Genomic DNA, 20,785 nt, shown 5'->3' with positions numbered 1-20,785 from the left:
TCCTCCCCAGGCAGGTGTAAAGCAGAATCACAAAAGGCTACTGCCCCCTTGCCTTGTGCAAATCCACTTTCAAAGTGCGTTTGACCAAGGAGCCCCGTGAGGGGAAATACTGCAGCGAGCCTCTAGCAGCGTTAGTTCAGAGCCCCCAACCTGTGCTACGTGCGGCTTTGCAAAACGGAAAGAATCGAATGTAACAGAATGGTTTTAGCAGCGAGATCACAGCTAGGCCTACTCAACCATCTCCCACCGTGGACTTACACTAGTGCTTGGGGGGGGGGGCAGGAGATATAGGGAGCCACAGGGCTTCCCCCCCATCCTCCCCAACTTTGATCACCTACTCTGACAATAACACTTTGCCTGAGCAAAGGGCTTCCTATATGAATTTGCACCCCACTGTGGGGGAGGGGTATAGCCCCTGTTTGCTGAGGAGGGGGGAATAGCCCCTGTTTGCTGTACAGCTAAGGAGAAGGGACTTGCCCACAGACCACACAGCATGGGAGCAGCAGAGCTGGAAGCAGAAGCCAGGAGGTCAGGTGTAGACTGCACCTGCCCACCCCCTGCATGGGAAGTGACATGGCTGCAGTGGAGGCTGCAATAGGCTGGGCAAAAATGGTCTGACCCACCTGTTTTTCCTGCAGGAAATTACGTTTTCACCTAAAGGAATATTTTGTGAAAACTATCCGGTTTTGGTGGGAAAAATCTACATTTTTTTTGTTTCTGTGTCAAAAAAACCCCAAACACCCGGCAAACAAAATAGTTTGGCAATTAAATATTTCAGTTCCCACAGGCTACCACAATGCCACAGTGGAGTGTAGTTCAGTTGACTCATGTCCCTATTCTCCTATACGGATGGTGCTCCCCAGACTACATCTCCCATGATACACCACCTTTGCCTCCCCAAAAGGGGAGAGCACAGTGTACCATGGGAGGTTAGTCTGAGTAAGGATCCCAGCCTATAGAGGAGAATGGGCACAAGAAGCATCTAAACTACAACTCCCATGAGGCACTGGGGCTAGCCAGCAAGAGGGGAGACTATAATGCATCATGGGAGATGTAGTCTGACCAAGGAGCCCAGCGTGGCAGAATCAATTTTTTTTTTGTGTGTGTTCTTGAAAAAAAAAAATCACATCTTTTAACTGAAAAAAAAACCAAATATTTTCTGACCAACTCCAGAGAGGATATTAACGCTCCTGTCTGGGAGCCTGGGAAAGCCAGTTTGGCATTAAAGGATAGCTGGATTCTCATAGCTCAGAGCCAAATTGCAACACCAGAGTGGCTGAAAAATACAGAGCATGTGTGACGTGGGTGGACTACAACTCCCAGCATGCAGTGCTCCAAGCTGCCTTCCCCCAACATCCCAGAGAACTGCTGCCTCCAAGACAGCTTCCCTGGCTGGCCAGCCCTGCTCACATGTGAGCTGGTGCCAGGGCTGAGCCCTGGAATATAAGGGAGCTTTTCTTCCGCTCTGCCCTGTAAGGGGAGCCCAGAGGGAGGACTGCCCACCTGGCAGTGTAAGGAGAGCCCATGGAGACCCAGGGGAGGAAATCCCACCTAAACAGTAGCTGGCTATACCCAGGGCTGGATTTAGGGGCAGGCAACTGCCTGGGGTGCTGGGCTTGGGGTGCTGTAAGGTCTTCAAAAGTTTAACAAATGGAGGGGGGGCGCCGAAGCCGCTCCTCACCGGAGGCACCACTTGGTCTAGGGCTGAACCTGGCTGTATCCTGCAGTCTAGTCTCCGATCCTTCAAAGCAGCCTGCATTTCCCTGAAAGCCAGGAGAATCTGGGGCACCGCAATTCCTGTTTTCCAAAAGCCACAGCTGGGCGGGGGGGGTGACCCAAGGGCCTGTCCTTTGTAAACCCAGGCTCCTCCAAGCTCCCACCCCCAAAAGTGAAGCTTTGGAAACCCTTGCCCCAAGACATGCGATGGGAGCAAAAATGGTTTTTGGGGGGAGGGGTGCGGAATCTAGAGACTGGTCAGTTTCATGGGCTTAATGCCTCATCTTTAGGCTAATCATTAGTGATTCCCTGTAATAGACCCAGCCAGGCAGGCTAGAAAAATGGACACCAGCAGGCCCAGCCCCTGTTCCAGAGAGAAGCAGCAGCTCCAGCTAGGGGCAGCGTATCAGAATTAGGGCCAGGGATTGAAATTAGTGAAGTGCCCCCCCCCCCCCCCCAGGCCTGATGGGAACAGGCACAGCTGGCAGGGACTGTGTTGAATCCACCAACGGAAGCAAACCCGGGGGGTGGGATCGTTTCTCTGCCAGGAGAGAGCGAGCTGCCTTCGGAGCGTGGGTTGAAAAGCAGCCCCGGTGCTGGGAGCCAGGACCCCTGGTTCCAGCTCAGCGGGGCAGGGGAGGAACACGAGATGAGCGGCACGTCGTTCCAGGGTATTGCACAAACCCATGGCTGGAGGAGGCCCAAGGGACTGGAGCATAGATTGGGCAGCAGCTCCAGTGCCGGCAACATCCCACTCTAGGTGGCCTTTCACCCCACGAAGTCTGTCCCACTGACCTCAGCTGGCGGGGGGAGCCAGGAGCCTCAGCAGTGGGAGAGCTTGCAAAGATGCAGCCCTGGGAGATGGCCCATAAGGACAAATTCTGCAGCTCTTTCTGGGTGGCATTCTCCAGGGCAGGGGGCAGACCAGGGCTCCCTTCTGGGCTCAAGATGCATGCATGAGCGCCCCCTGCCGGCATGGCCCAGCCTCCCCCATCCTGCTGATCAGCCAGCCCCAAGTCAAGTCTCTCCCCAGCCTCTTTGCGTTTCCACACTGTGGCATCTCCCCCAGCTTAGCCAGGGCCCTTCCCCCTTCTCAAGTCCCTCTCCTAAGCTCTAGGGAAGCTAGCGGGCCCTAGCAGGGCTGGTGCTGGGGGCCGGGGCAGTGTAGCGAGACACAGAGGAGGGGATTCACAGGGAGGTGGGGTGGGGGAAGGTCCTGCAGTGTCTAGTCCACCACAGCTGAGCTGCACATGGTGTTCATCCCGCAGGCTCTGCTGCCCCGGTACAGGTAGTAGTAGCCCTGGAAAAGGAAAAAAAGAGGGGTCGATGGGTTCCCATCAGCTAGCAAGCCACTACTCCAGGCCTAATTCCCCCAGCACCTGCTCATTGTGGCTTAACTTTGGGCACCCCCCTGTGGCGAGACTGGGAGGTGCAGGCTGGGAATCCCAGGAGAACCACAGGGATTGGTCTGTGTCCAGCAGCCCTGATGGAAGACCCCCTTTTCTACCCCCTGCTGCCCAGCCCTGGCTCTCTGCTGCCAGGGACAATACTGGGGAACTAGGCCAGGCTGGAAACGTGGGAGAAAACAGAGGGAGGCCAGCTTGAGCTGCTGCTGGGAGGATGCTTGGCCTCCCCTCCCTGGAGATGGGGCTGGGGGAAGGACGGGAAAGCCAGGCAGCCAGTGCAGGGGAGAGGGATTGGGAGGAGAGGAACAAAGCCAGGTGGCCAGAGCAGTCTCTATCCCAGCCCACACCCACAGCATGGGCACCAGCTGCTCCTCACTGGACTCACCTGCTCGCCCCAGTTCTTGCCCCAGCTGTTTTTGATGGCCCAGAAGGGGGTGCGGTCACCTGGAAGGTAGAAAGGGCCATCATGAAGGCTAAGCTTGAGGGGAGGGGGCTGGACAGTTCCTGATACATGGCTGGGGCAGAGCCCAGGCTGCCAAGGAGTGTTGCATCATTAGCCAGCACTGCCTGAGCCCCTGCTGTCAGCTTCCACTTTTATAGCAAGAGGGATTCTGTAGATTATAGAAACTGGTCATAGTAGTACCCAGACTCCTGGGTTCTATCCCCACCTCTGAGAGAGGAGTAGGGTCTAGTGGTTAGAGCAGAGCTGGACACCTGGGTTTCTCTCTGATTCTGCCAGACTCACTATGCCTTTGAGCTAGCCACCTCCCCTTTCTGTGCCCCTGGCAACTACAAATCCATGAGAGAGGGCTGGGAGCGGCAGGGACTTGGCTCAACAGTGACACATGCTGGTGGCAATGAGAACTACCTCCTCTAGGCTGGACAGTATGGAGGAAGGGCCAGCAAGGCCAGTCCTGGAGGGAAACAGGATGGTGCCCAAGGTGGCTCATTAGGTCTAAGGGAGCCTAGGGAATTGATGTCCCCGAGGGGTGGGGGGCCCTCCTGTGGATTCCAGACTAGCGTCACTTACGTGTCCCATACCCCACCAGCAGCACGGCGTGATCAATCATCCAGGGGTTGCAAAAGAGCCTGAAGGGGTGGGAGACCCCCCTCCTGTAGAACTGAAGGGGAGGGAGATGAGGAACATAACATTAGCCAGCTAACTGCACAGATTCCCTACAATGCCACTGAGATGCAGCTGCCCCTAGGGTGGAGCACAGGGCTCTTTATACAGGGATCCCTTGCCCGGTGCTGACCGTCTCTGGGATGGGAAGTGCCCCTTACTGAGCCCCTGCCCTGCATCACAGCACCACCTAGTGCCAAGCCTAGGTATTGGGGCAGCACTGAATGCAAAGGGAGAGCCCCCCTGCTGAATTTGAGCAGCAGCTCATTCTCTGGCATCCCACTGGATCCAATACCACCTGGCTTCGGCTAGAACTCAGGTCCCAGGTTTTAACCCCTCATTCTGAGAGCCCCAGGGCCAGGGTAGGACATCTCAGCAGCCTCAGGGCCTTCACACAGCTCTTTATCTGAGGCACACGCCGCATCCCCGCTCGCCCGCCACACCAGGCTGTAATGAACCAGCGAGTCTGAACTCCACTGGAATCCCACCCAGTCTATAAGGACATGGGAGCAGGTGGCTCTGCCCCAAAGCGTCAGCTCACCTGCATGGCGAAAGCATTGAGTGCGATGGAGATGGGTCCGTTCTTCGCCAGCCACGCCGCGATCTCTGGAACGGTCAGGATGGGTGAGTTTGGGCTGTGGCGGGGAGGGCGCTGGGTCTATCGCAGGGCTGACTGGGAAGGGGGCAGACAGGCACAACCCGCCAGGCATCAGCAGCCTCCAAGGGGTCTCGGCCTCACATGGCTCATGAGGTTCCCTGTGCTCCTTGCAGCCAGGACTCTCTGGGGCTCTGGCACGTGCATCTCAGCTAGCAGAGGCTTGGTGGTGGCTGCGCTGCCCGGGACAGGTATGGGGGAGCAGCGTGGTCTAGTGGAAAGGGCACTGGACTGGGACTCAGGAGACCTGGACTGGACCCACAACAGGCTGCGTGATGTGACCCTGGGCAAGGCCCTTCCCCGCTCTGTGCCTGCCTTTCTCCTCCCACCCTCTTTAGGGCAGGGACTGTCTGTGGAGCGCCTGGCATGACGCGGGGGAAGATCTCGGCTGGGAGCTCTGGACAGCGCCTGGCACAACACAGGGTCCCAATCTACCCTAACACACACAGCTGTGTGGAAGGGCAGGTCTTTTCCACTGGCAGCTCCAAGTCTCCCTCCCTCCCCCTACCAGGCCCCAGTGACTGGAGGTAGGAGGAGGCAGGGCAGAGGCAGGAGGAGGAGCCCGGACTCACCGGTCTCGTCGCGGGAGATCTCCACAGAGCTGTTGATGTAGACGGCCACCTTGGTGGTGGAGAAGCTGCAGCTCTGCTTGTGGCCCTCGTAGCTATAATCACCCTCTGTCTCCAGGCCACCTGGAAGGAGCGATCCCCGGGAAGGGAGGGTTAATAATGCCAGGGGCTAAGAGACAGATCCTGCTGCAGGGAACTCGCCTGGGGGTTGTAGAAGACTATAGGGATTTGGAAAAGCTCTGCGATGCCCCTCAATCCCGACCCGCAGCCCCCTGCTACCCCAGCCCTGGGCTCCCCATCACCCCCACCCACAGCTCAGCCACTGACCCCAATCCTGACCCGCAGCCCCCTGCTACCCCAGCCCTGGGCTCCCCATCACCCCCACCCACAGCTCAGTCTCTGACCCCAATCCTGACCCACAGCCCCCTGCTACCCCAGCCCTGGGCTCCCCATCACCCCCACCCACAGCTCAGTCTCTGACCCCAATCCTGACCCACAGCCCCCTGCTATCCCAGCCCTAGGTTTCCCCCGCATACAGCCCTGCCAATGCCCCTCAATCCCTACCCACAGCCCCCTGCTATTCTATTTTACCTCAGCTAGTAATAGCTGAGGATCTTCCTTAACTGCCCAACCCTTGAGCTTCACCTGCTTGCCCCAGTCAGGGTGAGGCCTTGACCTCCCTGCATTGGGCCTGGATGGTCCTGAGCTCACCTAGCTGCTCAATGGCCTCGTATGCATTGGAAGGCAGCCCTCCTCTGCAGGCATGGTCCAGTCCATCGCAGTCCACCAGCTCTGCAGGGAGAGAGACTGGCTCTTACTGACCTGAGGCTCTCAGGCTCCCATCCCCCGATGAACAGCCTCCCAGCTGGGATGCTCGTGGCCAGCTGGAGCCACTCCCGAGGCTCCGTTAGGGTCTCCCAAAGCTTTGCTGGCCTCAAAGTTGTCCCCATCCCTGGTTGGCTGCTCCACATCTCTCCGCCACAGGTGTTCAGCAGGTAGCGTGGGCCACTGGACTAGGACACCTGGGTTCTATTCCCAGTCCTGACACTGACCTGGGGCAAGGTCCTTCCCCCCTCTGTGCACATTTTCTCCCCCACTCCTGGTCTAGTTAGAATGGAAGCTCTGCAGGGCAGGGACTGTCTCACGGTGTGTCTGTCCAGCACCGGGGGCATGGGGAGACCTCAGTCAGGGTCTTGTGTAGAGCTCAACACGACAGGGTGCCCTGGTCTTGACAGGGGGCTGCCTGGCTCTACCACCAACCCAGGCCTGGTCAGGTTTGCTGACAGTGCTGAAATCAGAGTGGAAGCTGCAAACATCTCCGGGGAGATCAGGGCACTGAAGGGGGATTAGCTCCCACCTCCTGACCCCCACCTCAAATAAGGAGTGGGAGGGGGAACCCAGCAACCAACCCCCCTTCTCCTCGAAGCAAGTTTGGGTTCTTCACTCTGGTGCAGGGATCGACTCTTAACAGGGATTTCTGAAGAGCCATCGTCTCAGGGAAACCAGCTAGGTCCAGGGAGCCTGGGAATCGGTCAGGCTCTCTGGGGCACCAGCCATGCCATGCACTCCCTCTCCTGGCTAAACAGCCCAGGACTCAGGGAGCTCCCCGTGTGGCAAGATTGGGCAGTGCAGGCTGGGAGAGCCACAGGGTCCTGGATAAGGGATCCCTCTTATTCCTGTCACAGCCCAGTCCTGGCTCCTAGGCCACAAGGGCCAGCCACATACCCTGCTCCGACAGCGAGACAAGAGACCCCCGGCGCAGGAACCACTGTCCTTCCACATTGCCGGTGACAGAGAAAGCCCAGCAGGAGCCGCACATACCCTGGAAACACAAGGCCAGACAGATGATGGCCCATGAGTGACATGTCAGTGTCCCAAACCCTCAGACTCTCCCAAACCCCATCAGGAAATGGTGCGAGAATGCTGGCTGCAAGGAAACTCCCAGCTACTCCAGTCCTGGCCTCTCGCAGCAGAGGGCATTGCCTGTGCTCTTTGGGATGAGACAGCGACAGCTATATTAGCACTGGTGGCATGACATCCCTGGAAGGGTCGTACGCAGGGATCAAACCCGCAACCTCTGGATCTACCTCCCTGAGCCTCTACAGCTTGTGCTAAACCAGATACATTAGCTCAGAGGCATTAGCAGCCTCAGCCGCTATACCTGGTCTAGCCACTAGCGGGGGAGTGCCACAACAGGTTATGTTGGCCTAAGCCAGAGGTGGGCCAACTACAGCCCACGGGCCACATCCGGCCTGCGGGACCCTCCTGTCCGGCCCCTGAGCTCCTGGCCTGGGAGGCTTGCCCCTGGCCCCTCCCCTGCTGTTCCCCCTCCCCCGCAGCCCCAGCTTGCTTTGCCGCTGGCGCAATGCTCTGGGTGGCGGGGCTGCGAGCTCCTGGGGCAGCGCAGCTGCAGAGCCCGGCCTGACCCGGTGCTCTGTGCTGCGCAGTGTGTGGCTGGCTCCAGCCGGGCGGCGCGGCTGTAGTGCCGCCGGCCACAGGTGCTCCAGGCAGTGCGGTAAGGGGGCAGGGAGCGGGGGAGTTGGATAGAGGGCAGGGGAGTTTGGGATGGTGGCCAGGGGGCGGGGGTGTGGATAGGGGGAGGGGCAGTCAGAGGGTGGGGAACAGGGGGGTTGAATGGGGGCAGGGGTCCCGGGGGGCAGTCAGGAAGGAGAGGGGGGGTTGGATGGGGCGGCGGGGGGCAGCCAGGGGCAGGGGTTCCGGGGGCAGTCATGGGACAGGGAGAAGGGGTGGTTGGATGGGGCACGGGTCCCGGGGGGGGCAGGAAGGAGAGGGGGGGGGTTGGATGGGGTGGGGGGGCAGTCAGGGGCGGGGGTTCCAGGAGCAGTCAGGGGACAGGGAGCAGGGGGTGGATGGGGCAGGGGTCCTGGGGGGGCCATCAGGGAACGGGGGGGTTGGATGGGGCAGGGGTCCTGGGGAGGGGGGGCTGTCAGGGGGCGAGAAGCAGGGGGGGGTCGGATAGGGGGCAGGGGCCGGGCCATGCCTGGCTGTTTGGGGAGGCACAGCCTCCCCTAACCGGCCCTCCATACAATTTCCAAAACCTGATGCGGCCCTCAGGCCAAAAAGTTTGCCTACCCCTGGCCTAAGCTCTGCAGCTGCTGCTGTCAGGGGAGGCGGGTTAATGTAGCCATGGAAACCCACCTGGTCCTTGACATCAGTGACAGCTCCATGCTCCCGCCAGTCCCATTCGGCAGGAGGCGGGTCGCTGGGGATGGCAGCCGGTTTCATGGGCCGGGCCGGGAGTTTAGCCAGCAGCGGATTCAGGTACAGGGAGCGAAATTCCTCCTCTGAAATGAGACAGAAAGCAGCTGTGGAGAAATGCCCAGGACTCAGGAGACACAAGGTACTTGCCTATGATCTCCCCTGGCAGGGGGCGCTGCAGAGTGGGGCAGGAGCGCTACCTGTGGGGAAAGCTCCCGGCTACTCCAGCCCTGGCCCCACGTGTAGAGAGCGGGGAGCTCCTAGCCCTTCCCTGTAGGGTGTGCTGCCACGACTCCATGGGCACACCGAGCCCAAAGCCATCGCCCCTCTCACCCGTCAGGTCACTGAACTTGGTGACTCCATACTCGGCCGTGCCCTGGTCCAGCTCCTGGATCGTCCGAGCCTTTTCCAGGTTCTCCGCGAAGATCTGCAAACGCCTCTCGGCTTCTAAACAGGGAAACAGACCCAGGGAGTCAGAGTCATTGTGAGACAGGGAGCGTGTCCGAGATACGGGGGGCTCCCTGAAGTGTTGCAGGAGCCAGTGCAAAGGATTCTTAGGTGGGAAGAGCTGAAAGGGTGACAGGAGCTGGCTCGCAGGATTCTGCAAAGGTGGTGGGATGGGGGCCCAAGAGATATGCCAGCACCTGGGGCTCACCTCTTTCATCCTTGTAGCTCTTCTTGTAGGTGGTCAGGAAGTCTTTGAACAACGAGATCAGATGGACGGAGGCATTCTAGGGAAAGGGAGGCAAGCGACTTAGAGACCTGGAAGGCTGGAGGCGGTAACTCAGTGACTGATGCTGGAAGACGTGCCATCTGCCAAGGCCAGGCGAGTGCCTGGCTGCAGGGGGTGCTATAGACCCATTCTCAGCCTCCTCCTGCAGCAGGTCTGTCTCTGGAGCATTGCAGGAGGTCGGCCTTAGGGCTGGTGACCAGAGGAGGTGCCACGCTGAGGCACAGCACAGGGGCAGAGTGGCAAGGGGGTGGAGCCAGAGGCCAGGGCGGTGGCATGGGGGAAGGTATGAAGCAGCGTATCACGGGAGGGGACTGGAGAAATGCAACCCAGAGACGCACCCCGCCCCACGTGACATACTCCCCTAATCCAGGCCACATCCCCCTGCCCTACCCTGGGAGCAAGCGGCCTCATGTGTCCTAGTTCCAGCCCCACACACTCTCCCTTCTGGGATAGAGCCATGAGTTATCATCGCTAGAAGGGAGACCGGGGCCCGTCAAGAGACAGGACAAACTGGGCTAGAGAGGAGGAGGAGCGAGGCAGCCAGCCACCCACCTGGGAAAGGGCCTCCAAGCTAACTGGCTCTTCTGGTGTCTTGGCATGAGCCAGCTCCTCTGGCTCCAGGGATGCCACGCTTTGGACCTTCTCTGATGGCTCTAAATATAAGAGGAGACAGCCGAGAGTACTGCAGTTAGCCCCAATGCAGTTACTGTATAGATCTCGTACGCCACGGGAGAACGAAGGCCAGTGCCCATCTTCTTCACACCCAACAGCCTCTACTGCTTGTGCTAAAGGAGATCTCCCTTGGCTAGCAGCAGTAGCAGGTCCCTTATCCTGTTGGTAGCCATTGGATGACACATTCACTCTTCTAGATTCCCAGATTGGAAGGCCAGATGGAACCATTGTGATCATCCACTCTGCCCTCCTGCATAGCCCAGGCCAGAGAACCTCCCACAGCCCTTCCTGCCTGCAGCCCAGGTCTGGTGGCTGAGCTAGGGCATAGAGTTAGAGATGCATCCAATCCCTAAAAACTCGCAGGGACAGGCTGGATTCTTCATCACTTGGACAGTTGTTCCAATAGTTAAACCCCTCCCTGTTAAAAATGTTACCTCATTGCTAGCCTGAACTTGTCCGGCTTCAGTTCTCAGCCTTTGGGTCTCAATCTGCCTTTCTCTGCTGAACTGATGAGCCCTCTGCCCTCCAAACTCTCCTCCCTGGGGACACGCTTACAGCCTGAGTTCAACTCACATCTTCATCTTTAAGGCTCTAAGGAGCTCAGTCTATGCACAAAAACTGTATTGCTTGAACTATACCAGTCTAGTTAATGTGGTACAACCCCCTCTGTGGGCATGCAGTTATACTGGGATAGATACGCGTATGCCAGTGCGGCTATTCCTGTACAGGAAGGGGAATAAGCTATTCTGGGAAAGGCACCTTTACCCCAGGAAACTGCATCCACACTAGGGCTGGGTGGATATCACTATGTCAGTGAAACATTGTCTATGTTATACAGAACCACTAACTGGCATAGCTATACCAGGACAAAACGGGATCTACAGCAGGCCTTAGTCTCTCACTCCAGACAGGTTTTCCAGAACTGGAATCATTCACGCCAGAAGCTGAAGCTGGACAAATTCAGACTGGAAACGGGAATCACATTTTTACCCGTGAGGGGAATTAACCATCGGAACAACAGACCAAGGGCTGGGGTGGATTCTCCACCACTGGGAATGTTTAAATCAAGACGAGGTGTTTTTCTAAAAGCTCTGCTCTAGTTCAGCCAGGAATTAATTCAGGGCCAGCCTATGGCCTGTGTTCTGCAGGAGGTCGGATGATCACAATGGTTCCTTAGAACAGATGAATATTGTAGATCTTCTCTGAACCCTTTCCAAAGCTGTCACCATCTTTTTCACAGTGCGTCTGCCAATCTGGATGCAGCATCCCAGGAGTGGTCTCACCAATGCAGGTATCGCTGACATGCAGCCACTTCTGAGATGAGACAAGGCAGCTCTGCAACAGTGCATAGCAATGCTACACAGCAGGTGGGGAGGGGAGGACAAGGGGGGAATTAAATTCAACAGAGTGGAAGCAGCCGAGCTGGAGCCTGGCCAGGAGATTGGATTAACAGACAGCTATTTGGGAAAGTGCCAAATGACTCTTTAATGGCCAGAAGTGGATTAAAGCTTCCATAACCAGTTCCTTCCACCCAGGAAATACACGGTAAGTGGCCCTATGCCAAGTGTGCAGGTGGTGGAGGGGTGTGGCTTTGATTCCAGACTTAATGCTCTTGTTTACATTCTAGTCAGGATCCTTTAAAGGGATGACACCCATGCAGACCCGCCATACCAGCTGGACGACACTCCTGCTTCACCAGCTTCTGTCTGTTCATCCAGGGCTGACTCCAGACCTCAAAGTGACAAGACTTCCAGGAGAGAGAGAAAAAAACAGACCTTGCATCAAAATTTCAGAAATGAACATTACAGAAACCTGCCTGGAGGCAGCAGGGACGAGTGGATTGGCAGGGCATGGTGATGGGGGGAGGGATTCTGTTCCTGGCTCTGAGAGGACAGTGGGGTCTGCTGGGTTAGAACGGAAGGGCTGGGAGAGTCAGGACTCCTGGGTTCTATTATTACTTCTGCTCCTAACATGCGGTGCTGGGGAAGCCCCTCAGCTGTACTCTGTAAAATGGGGCCACTGTTTCTCTAACTCCTGGATGGGGTGCATGTGTCTTAGCTTATTTGTAAAATGTTCTGGGACCCTCAGCTGAAAGGGGCCAGAGAAGAGCAGAATCCTTCCAGTCAACAGGCTGAACCCGAGTTACTCAGCTGATCCTCCACTAATGAAAGCTATAAAAAGATCCCCTAGTTACAGTGTGTTTGGGCTAATGCCAGGTCACAAGACAACGAATGAGAGGATTCAGCAGACAGAGGCCTGGCTCATGGGACAATGACTGGAGAGTCTGACACAGGACAAATACAGACCAGCAGGTCACTTACAATGTAACCAGACTCCTGGGTTCTGTGTTAGTAACGTCCCTGTTTAGTTTCAAAGCCATCTCCCAGAGCCCCAGCTCCACTGCCTGCTTGTGATACCCCATTTTAATACTTTAAGAAACTTGCACTGGTGTGCGTGTACATACACACGTGCCCTTGCTTCTGATTTCAACCAGTAGAAGACAATCAGCTGTGTGTCTTAGCCCCCATACTGTAAACACCCAGGAGCAATTCTCCTGGAGCTCAAGTGGTAGTGATGCTGCTTCTGAAATAGGTAGATCCCAGCTCTATCCTGCCACTGCTATGAAGTCCCCATAGTTTCTCCAATTCTCCTACTCTGACCCTAAGGAATGTGTTTGCCTGTAAGAGTGGTGTGTGCACAGGACAGGGGTGGGGGGGGGGGGTCGCCCACAGAGTTCTCCCCCCATCATGCTTTGGGAACAACATCCCCTTCTAGAATCCCAATTGGGAATTGGAAAAGTCCAATCCCCAAACACCACCCCACATCTTACTGCATCCCAGATGAGACCTCCCTATGTGTCCACTCACTGGGATCGTAACTGTCTGCCTTCTCTTAAAGCAGAGCCGTGGAAACTACAGATCCCAGGATGCCATGCTCAACAATAACTGGCCTCCACTTGAATCAAGATGAAGCAAGATATGCTGGGAGCTGCAGTACCCTCGGCCATACCTTCATACCTGTTCCATTTAATGCAAATTAAGTGTATCCTTTGGGCTCCTACCCAGTTGGAGATGTGGCCCTCGCCAGGTGTCCACGATTTCAGAACTCCTGGAGTTACTGGGGGAAGGAGAAAGGCAGTGATTCATAATATCTCTGCCCAGATTCTGCTCTCTGTGATAGCAGTGTAAATCCAGAATCACCTCATTCAAATCAGTGAGATGAATCCACACTTATCTTGGTGCACAGAGAGCAGAATCTAGCCCTAATTCCATGGAGGTCAATGATGCGACACTAGAGTCACACCAGTTTAATTATTAAGAGTGGGAGGATCTGATTATGTGGACCCTGTGATGAAACAGGATTTTTCCATAATATTTTTATGGCCCCTATGTGTGCCTCGGTTTCCTCTACATTTTGTATGGCTTCCCAGTGGGGGGGGGGGGGGGGAAGGACTGTCTGTCTGAGCCTGAATGGGTCATTAAAAAGGACTAGCCGAGGGTGACCCCGTATCAATGGAGAATCCGAGAAGCCAGTGGCAAATCCAGTCACCAGGACACTGACACCTAACAACCAATGACCCAGAGGGAGATGGATTTCCCCACCTCTCAGCAGGGAAGCTGAGCAAGATCACCCAGCTCCAGAACAAAGGACTTGGCAGGTGGGAGGTGGGGGGATAGGAACTGGCTGCTGGATGGAGTCTGGGCTGTCACCTTGGAGCTGATCAAGGACATCAGACAGAGAGAGACAGCCTGAACCTGGCGTTCGCTACAGCTTGCTGGGCTCTGCGCTGGCCAGAATGGACCGGGACTAGGCTTTAACCTTCACTTCTCTGTGCTCACCTAAGGACGGCCTACGCGGTGTTCCAGCTGACTAATAAACCCGACTGTTTTGACAACACTGTTTGAGTGTCACTGCAAAGGCTGGGCTAGGTACATTAACAAGTCCCTACCAGGAGTCTCTCTCAGCTGGACTCACTGAAGAGAGCTCACAGCGTGAAGCAGGAGTGCTGGAACCCCACAAGTTCAGTCTACAGAGGCGGTGAGATCCCCCGTTGGGGATCTGGTGCACTGAGGGGGTTCCTCCAAGAGACTGTGCCAAAGCTGGGGGTGTTGCACCAAGAGGGTGGATCTGTGACAGACCCAAAACAAAACCACAACCCAGCACCTGGTCCTTACTATTTGCTCCGGCTCCACTGAATTTTCACAGATAGCAGCATCCTGGTTTGTGAATCGGTGCTGGCTACACGGTGACTTCAGCAGGGTCACATCCAGATAGTACTTGATCCCATTCACCACCTGCAGACAGAGCACAGTTCTCGGGTAGGCAGAGCATGGCACCATCTGCTCCATTACTGCAGACCCCAGCCTAGAACTTAACATTCAGTGACAATAAATGGGGAACTGGTGAAGACAGCACACCAGAGTTTGCCTGTGTCCAGCAGCCTGGATAAAGATTCCCCTCTATATTCATTACAGCCAAGTTCTGGCTCATCTCTACAGCAAAGGATGCTACCGGGATCTTGTTGGGACAAACTTGGGTTCAGATTTCATAGCTTATTTCTTATACAGGCGAATATAAAGCATGACCATTAGATCATCTACTCTGACTTCCCATATAGCACAATTCAGAGAATATCCCACAGTCATCCCTGTGTTAAGCCCAATAACTTGTGTTTGGCTAAAACACCTTCCAGAAAGGCAGCCAGGTCTGGATTCACAGACATCAAGAGATGGGGAACCCACCACTTCCCTTGAGAGTTTGTTCTGAGGGTTAATCCCTAATTGGTAAAAATGTGCATCTTATTTTTAATGGCAATGTGTCTGGTTTTAACTTCAGCCACTGGTTCTTGTTCTGCCTTTCTCCACTAAAGAGCCCTTTAGTACCTAGGATTTTCTCCCTGTGAGGGTACTTTCACACTGGGATCAAGTCACCTTTTGATAATTTTGAGAAGCTAAACAGGCAGCACTCCTTAAGTTTCTCACTGTCAGGCATTTTTTCCCAGCCCTCTTCTCAGCACCCTCTCCAATTTTTCAACATTCTTTCCAAAATGTGGCCCCCACAATTGGGCGATTTACTCCCGTACTGGTCTCATCGATGCTACATACAGAGGTAACATGCAATCAGAAAGTAATCTACCAGAAGCAGTTCTTTATAAAAACAAAGATCTCCCAGCACTAGTCTGAAGTTTGAGGGTAGATCTGTGCTAAATTTGCAGATTTTAAGCCAGGAGGGGACCACTATGATCAGGCAGGAGCCTGACACAAGACAGAGAATTTCACCCAGTGATTCCTGCATCTAGCCCAATAACGTGTGGTTGAATTGGAACGTAACTTTTAGACCAGCCTCCAATATGCTAGCCAAACCTGAAAAGCAAAATTGACTAGAAACAAGAGTGAAACTGCCTGGTCTATTCCTCATTGTTCCGACCAGTAATGCAAAGGCGTAAGTAAAATGGAATGTACCAACACATAGGGATGTAAAGACAATAACTGGGTTATCTCCAGAAGACAGTCCTGTGCTGGCCTAGCTGTGACTAACAGGGGAACATGAAGGTCCATTAGCAAGTTCTCTCTAAGGGTGTGTCTATGCTGCAGCTGGGAGGTGTAATTCCCAGTGGGGGTAGGTGTACGTGCCCTAGTATGATAAAAATGGCTAGCCACCAGAATGCAAGCCCATCTGAGATCCTAGGAACATACCCAAGTGGCTAGTCCAAGCCATCGCTTGAGTACATACCTAGGATCTCCAACAGGATTGGACTTGGGCAGCAAGCCCAAACCACTGCCCGTGACCCCGCAGACTCACTGCTATTTATGGCACGCTTGCTCAAGCAGAGCTAGCCTGTGCACGTCTGCCTGGGCTGGGAGTTACACCTCCCCCTGCAGTGCAGACATACCCTAATAGGATTTCCTCGCCTCTCGAGTCTCCTGCTAGCTTAGAATGCTTTGCCCTATTTTGAGTTCCGATAACTGGTTTATTTGTAATGTGCGAAGTGTGTGGATTAATTATTACATCTTCTTATTTACCAGCATCTGGAAGGGTTAATCACGTACTTTTGTACAGGGCTTCGTAAGTGGAAAGATGCTACATATTGTTAATTATGTTAATTAATTCCTGCTGGTTACAAATCCAGAATAGCGGGTCTGAATCCTCAGTCACACCACTCTGGCACTGCAAAGGGATCTTAAAGTTAGTAGTTGTATTAGTGTAGCTCCTAGGAGCCCTGGCATAGAAGTAAACTGCCCCTTGAGAATATCTCCCGCGCCAGTCAGGGTAGAGCTGGAGTGAGGGCTCCGCACTGACTCTGCTCCCAGCCCCCAGAGCAAAGGATGAGGCTGGAGCTCTCTGCATGCTAGCTACTCTCAGCTTCCAGGACCCACAGGGGGCCATGGGAAGCAGAACATATGTTATACCTAGTGCCGGGCAGCCTCGTGCACAGCCCCAGGACACTATGCCCTCTCTGCTCTGGAATAGGAAGCCTCTGGCGCTGAGGGATCTAGAATGGAGTGCAAGATTGCAGGGGATGGGAGGGGGGGAAGGGTGTCTTCCCAGGGCTACCCTGCAAGAGAAACTTGCACAGGAATCGCCAGACTGGATCAGACCCAAAGTCTGTCTAGTTAAAATCCTGTTTCTGACAGTGGCCAGATGCTTCAGAGGAAGGTACAAGAACCCCACAGTATGAAGATATGGGATAACCTCCCCTCCACTCCATTAGCTCTCACCCTGGTCTCTAACAGAGATCAGCTTAAGCCCTAAAGCACAGGGTTTTATACCCCTTCCAAAATTGTTATCATTATGTAGGACACCTGTGAATATTCCTGATATCCATATAAATGGCCAATCCCTTTTTGAATCTTGCTAAGTTCTTGACATCAATGACTTCCTGAGGCAAGTAGTTCCAAAGGTTCACGACAGAGTGTGTGAAACATGTATTTTCTTTTATCAGCTTTTAAGTCAATAGAAACGTAGGACTGGAAGGGACCTACTGGGTTATCAAGTCCAGTCCCCACTATCACAGGCAACGCCCCATCATAGAATCCAGTCCAAAACTTATCCAGCTCCATCCTCAAACTACACCTCTACCTTGATAGAACGCTGTCCTCGGGAGCCAAAAAATCTTACCGCGTTAGAGGTGAAACCGTGTCATATTGAACTTGCTTTGATCCACCGGAGTGCGCAGCACCCCACTCCCCAGAGCACTGCTTTACCACGTTATATCCGAATTCGTGTTATATCAGGTCGCGTTATATCGAGGTAGAGATGTAGCTGGGTTGTTTGCCCCGCACTGCTCTTATGGGGAGGTATTCCAGACCCTCCCTCCTCGGATGGGCACAAACCTTCTTCTCATTTCCAGCCTCAGTTGATTCCTGGCCAGTTTATCCCCATTTGTTCTTCTGCCAACATTGTCCTTTAGCTTCAATAGCTCTTCTCCCTCCATGGGGTCTCCCCCACTGTACCTAGACAGAGCAACCAGATCCTCTCTCAGCCTTCGCCTGGCCAGGCTAAACTAATCCAGCTCTTTCAGTCTCCTCTCCTAAAATCAGCTCTCCATTCCCCGATCATCAGCCTGGGAGCCCTTCTCTGTACCGGGCCAATTTGAATTCATCTTTGTTGAACATGGGTGACCAGAACAGAATGGAACACGGCATTCCAGATGACGCCTTGCCAGTGCCTTGTACAATGGCATTCATACTTTCCTATCTCAACTGAAGACTTTGCCTGATGCATCAGATTAGCTCTCCCTCCATTAGAGTATCTGGGTTTCAGATTAATTTTTCTCTCACGTGTTAGCTGCAGATCTCCATGAAAAAGCTCATTTTTCTAACATGAATGAGTGTTTTGTATTATTTCTGTTCTCAACAGTATTTCCAGCTGCTCCCACTATTAGAATCTTCTGCAAGTTTCGTTCATGTGCTATTTCTCCTGAATCATCAAGTTAAATAGAGCCATGCCCTATGGTTCTAATTAGGCACCTCCCCAACTCGAACACCTTCCTGTTTATCTCCTTAGTCTCTTAGAGAATGTCCAGCCCACATGACTGCGCTCTGATCCAAGCCAAATTGAATTAATTTTTCAATTAGGATGTTGCGAGAGACTGCAGCAAGTGTTTTCGTAACATTCCAACCTATGGCAGGATTCTCCGGGTGTCCATTTGTTTAGCTATGGAAATGATCGCATTTATCTGGGCAGGATGATTCTTTATAAACCTTTTGCTCACAAATCTGTTACTCTACAGAGGTTCCAATTGTTTCCTTCCCCTTATTGTACTAGGAAGGAAAGTCAGATTCACAGGGTGGTAACTGCCCTTAGAAACACACATAAGTAATCATACAAATTAGTAATTCCTCCCAGTCCACATAACCCAGTTTACGGCCCCAGTTCACATAATCTAGTCCACAGCCCCTTATCTAGTCCATATAACCCAATCCCCATCTCCCACAGTCCTTTTGCCCTGTACACCTGTCTATAACCCCTCACTCAGTCCATAGAACTCAAATGACACCAGCAGCGCTTTTACTGTACATTTTAGTCTTTATCCGCAGACCATACCCTTGTATAGGTCAGGCTATACCCCAGCATATCAACTACAACCCCAACGGTCCATTTACCTCAGGGCCTGTCTACATTTAAAACACGACAGCAGTACAGATGTGCCACTGGAGCGCTTCAGGGTAGACACTACCTATGCCAATGGGGTTCTCCCATCGGTGTAGGTAATCCACCTCCCCAAGAAGCGGTAACTAGGTTGATGGAAGAATTCTTCTGTCGACCTAGTGTGGGCTACACAGAAACTTAGGGCGTGGATTTGTCACACCCCTGACCCACATAGTTAAGATGACCTAATTTTCTAGCATAGACCAGGCCCAGGCCTCAAGCTGCAATCCCTATTCCTTTTGTCATTGCCAAATCCATGTAACCCAGTCCATGCCCCCCAGCCCTTTGCCCTGTATCCCAGTCCATGTACCCCAATATACCCCTTTGCCCTGCATGATCAATGTGTAGACCTTCAAGTCTACAACTCAAGCCAGAGCCTTTAGCCGTATAACACACACTGTGCCCCCCACCGCAGTCCACATAACCCAGCCCAGACCCCACTAGCCCTTGTACACTATACTCCAGTCCATATGTCCCAGCCTGTCCCTACGCACCCCACCGTCACGCCCTGATCTATATAACTCAGTCCATACCCCATCCACCTCCATCACTAGAACCCAGTCCATGCCCCCAGCCCCTCTGCCCTGTACTCTGCCTAGTCCAAACCCCTACGCAGCCGAGGCCGTGGCCATATGATGCAGCTTGCAGTCCTTCTGCACCGCAGCACAAACCAGATCACTCCCCTGCCTGGCTCATATCACCCGGTCCGTGACTGCAAACACGGACCCCCAGTCCGTTCTCCCCATCCCCAGCCAGGCTGCCGGTCGCCGGACACCCCCGGCCCAGTCCGGCCCTGGCCCTGCACGCGCACCGCGCTCAACCCGGCCCGGCCCAACCCCTACCCACAGCCCAGCCCCGTACCCCGGCCCCTCACCTGGGCCTGCGCCCGCCGGATAGCCCCCAGCCGGGCCGGCCCCCCGCGCTGCTCCGCTGCCCGGCTGTAGCTCTCCAGGGCGAAGCGAGCCGCCTCCAGGGCCGCAGGGTCCAGGCCGGCCTCCAGCTCCCGCAGCGCCCCAGCCCCCGGAGCGGCCACCAGCGCAGCGGGCAGCAGGAGCCCGACCTGCAGCAGCGGCAGCAGCATCCCGGCCGCGGAATGAGCGCCGCCTCCGCGTGGGGCTCGCATATGGGCTGCAGGGCGGGGCGTCCCGTTGCCATAGAGACGGGCCCGCCCCCTCCAGGCCGCCAGGGGGACCCTACTCTAGGGGACTGAGCCCCACCCATCCCTTCCCCTTACGCGCTGCTGTCCCCCATCCTACGTGGGTCCCCTCAGGGCCTCTGTACCCCAGGTGCCCTAAGCACCCTACATACACCCCTAGAGCCCCCTGCAAGCTGCTTCCTTCTAGGGACCAGAATCAGCCCCACTTCACCCCATGTCATGAGCCCTACATAGCTACAGCTAGCTGAGATTCCCTGTGTGCTTGATTACAGTCCCCTGCTTCTTAAAACTAAATATGCCCAGTTTTTTAAATCTTTCCTCATAGGTTTTCTAAGCCTTTGGACTCTCTCCAGTTTGTCCACATGGTTCCTAAGCTGTGGCACCCACAATTGAGTATGGTACTCCAGCTGAGGCCTCATCAGTGTGAAGTAGAGCAGGACAATTACCTCCCATATCTTACATACAACACTCCTGCTAACACCCCAGAATATTAAGACTTTTTTGCAGCTGCATCACATTGTTGACTCATGTCCAATTTGTAATCCGCTCTCATCTCCAGCTCCTTTTCAGCAGTACAACCACCTAGCCAGCTCTTCCCTGTCATGTATTGGTTCATTTGGTTTTGACTTCCTAAGCATACTTTGCACTTGTCTTTACTGAATTTTGTCTTGATTTCAGATGAATACTTTAATTTGCCAAGGTAGTTTTAAGTTCTAATCCTGTCCCCTACGTGAGCTGCCTGAACTACCTTAGGTACCACGGCCCATCCTCACCACCTGAGGATTGAGCACCTGCAGAGTAGAAGTGATTATGTTGGCCAGTGCTTCTGCCAATCTTCCCAACACAATGAGTGGCTCTTGGCTGCCAAGACACTTTCCTGTGAT

General features: G+C 54.5%; 1 protein-coding gene across 1 annotated transcript; it reads right to left on the bottom strand.

The window, feature by feature from the left end:
* Positions 1-2,941: 2,941 nt before the first annotated feature.
* On the bottom strand, positions 2,942-19,826 carry LOC135881736 (cathepsin F-like). Its single transcript, XM_065408429.1, has 14 exons — positions 19,620-19,826; positions 14,269-14,388; positions 11,765-11,840; positions 9,974-10,074; positions 9,344-9,419; positions 9,022-9,135; positions 8,629-8,774; positions 7,195-7,291; positions 6,181-6,261; positions 5,473-5,592; positions 4,787-4,851; positions 4,153-4,243; positions 3,508-3,566; positions 2,942-3,016 (listed from the first exon to the last, which is right to left on the bottom strand). The coding sequence occupies exons 1-14, from the start codon at positions 19,824-19,826 to the stop codon at positions 2,942-2,944; spliced, it is 1,428 nt and encodes a 475-aa protein (XP_065264501.1).
* Positions 19,827-20,785: the final 959 nt, after the last annotated feature.

The sequence above is a fragment of the Emys orbicularis genome, chromosome 7 (assembly GCF_028017835.1).
Source record: "Emys orbicularis isolate rEmyOrb1 chromosome 7, rEmyOrb1.hap1, whole genome shotgun sequence".
In the NCBI taxonomy this organism is placed as follows: domain Eukaryota; kingdom Metazoa; phylum Chordata; order Testudines; family Emydidae; genus Emys; species Emys orbicularis.
The sequence above is the reverse complement of the archived record's forward strand: the minus strand, read 5'-3'. Positions and strand labels throughout refer to the sequence as shown.

Coding starts and splice junctions, on each gene's coding strand:
- LOC135881736 (XM_065408429.1), bottom strand. CDS start 19,826: ATGCTGCTGCCGCTGCTGCAGGTCGGGCTCCTGCTGCCCGCTGCGCTG. Junction 8,775..9,021: donor CAAGTTCAGTGACCTGACGG/GTGAGAGGGGCG, acceptor GTCTCATTTCAG/AGGAGGAATTTCGCTCCCTG. Junction 5,593..6,180: donor CGAGGCCATTGAGCAGCTAG/GTGAGCTCAGGA, acceptor CGCTCCTTCCAG/GTGGCCTGGAGACAGAGGGT.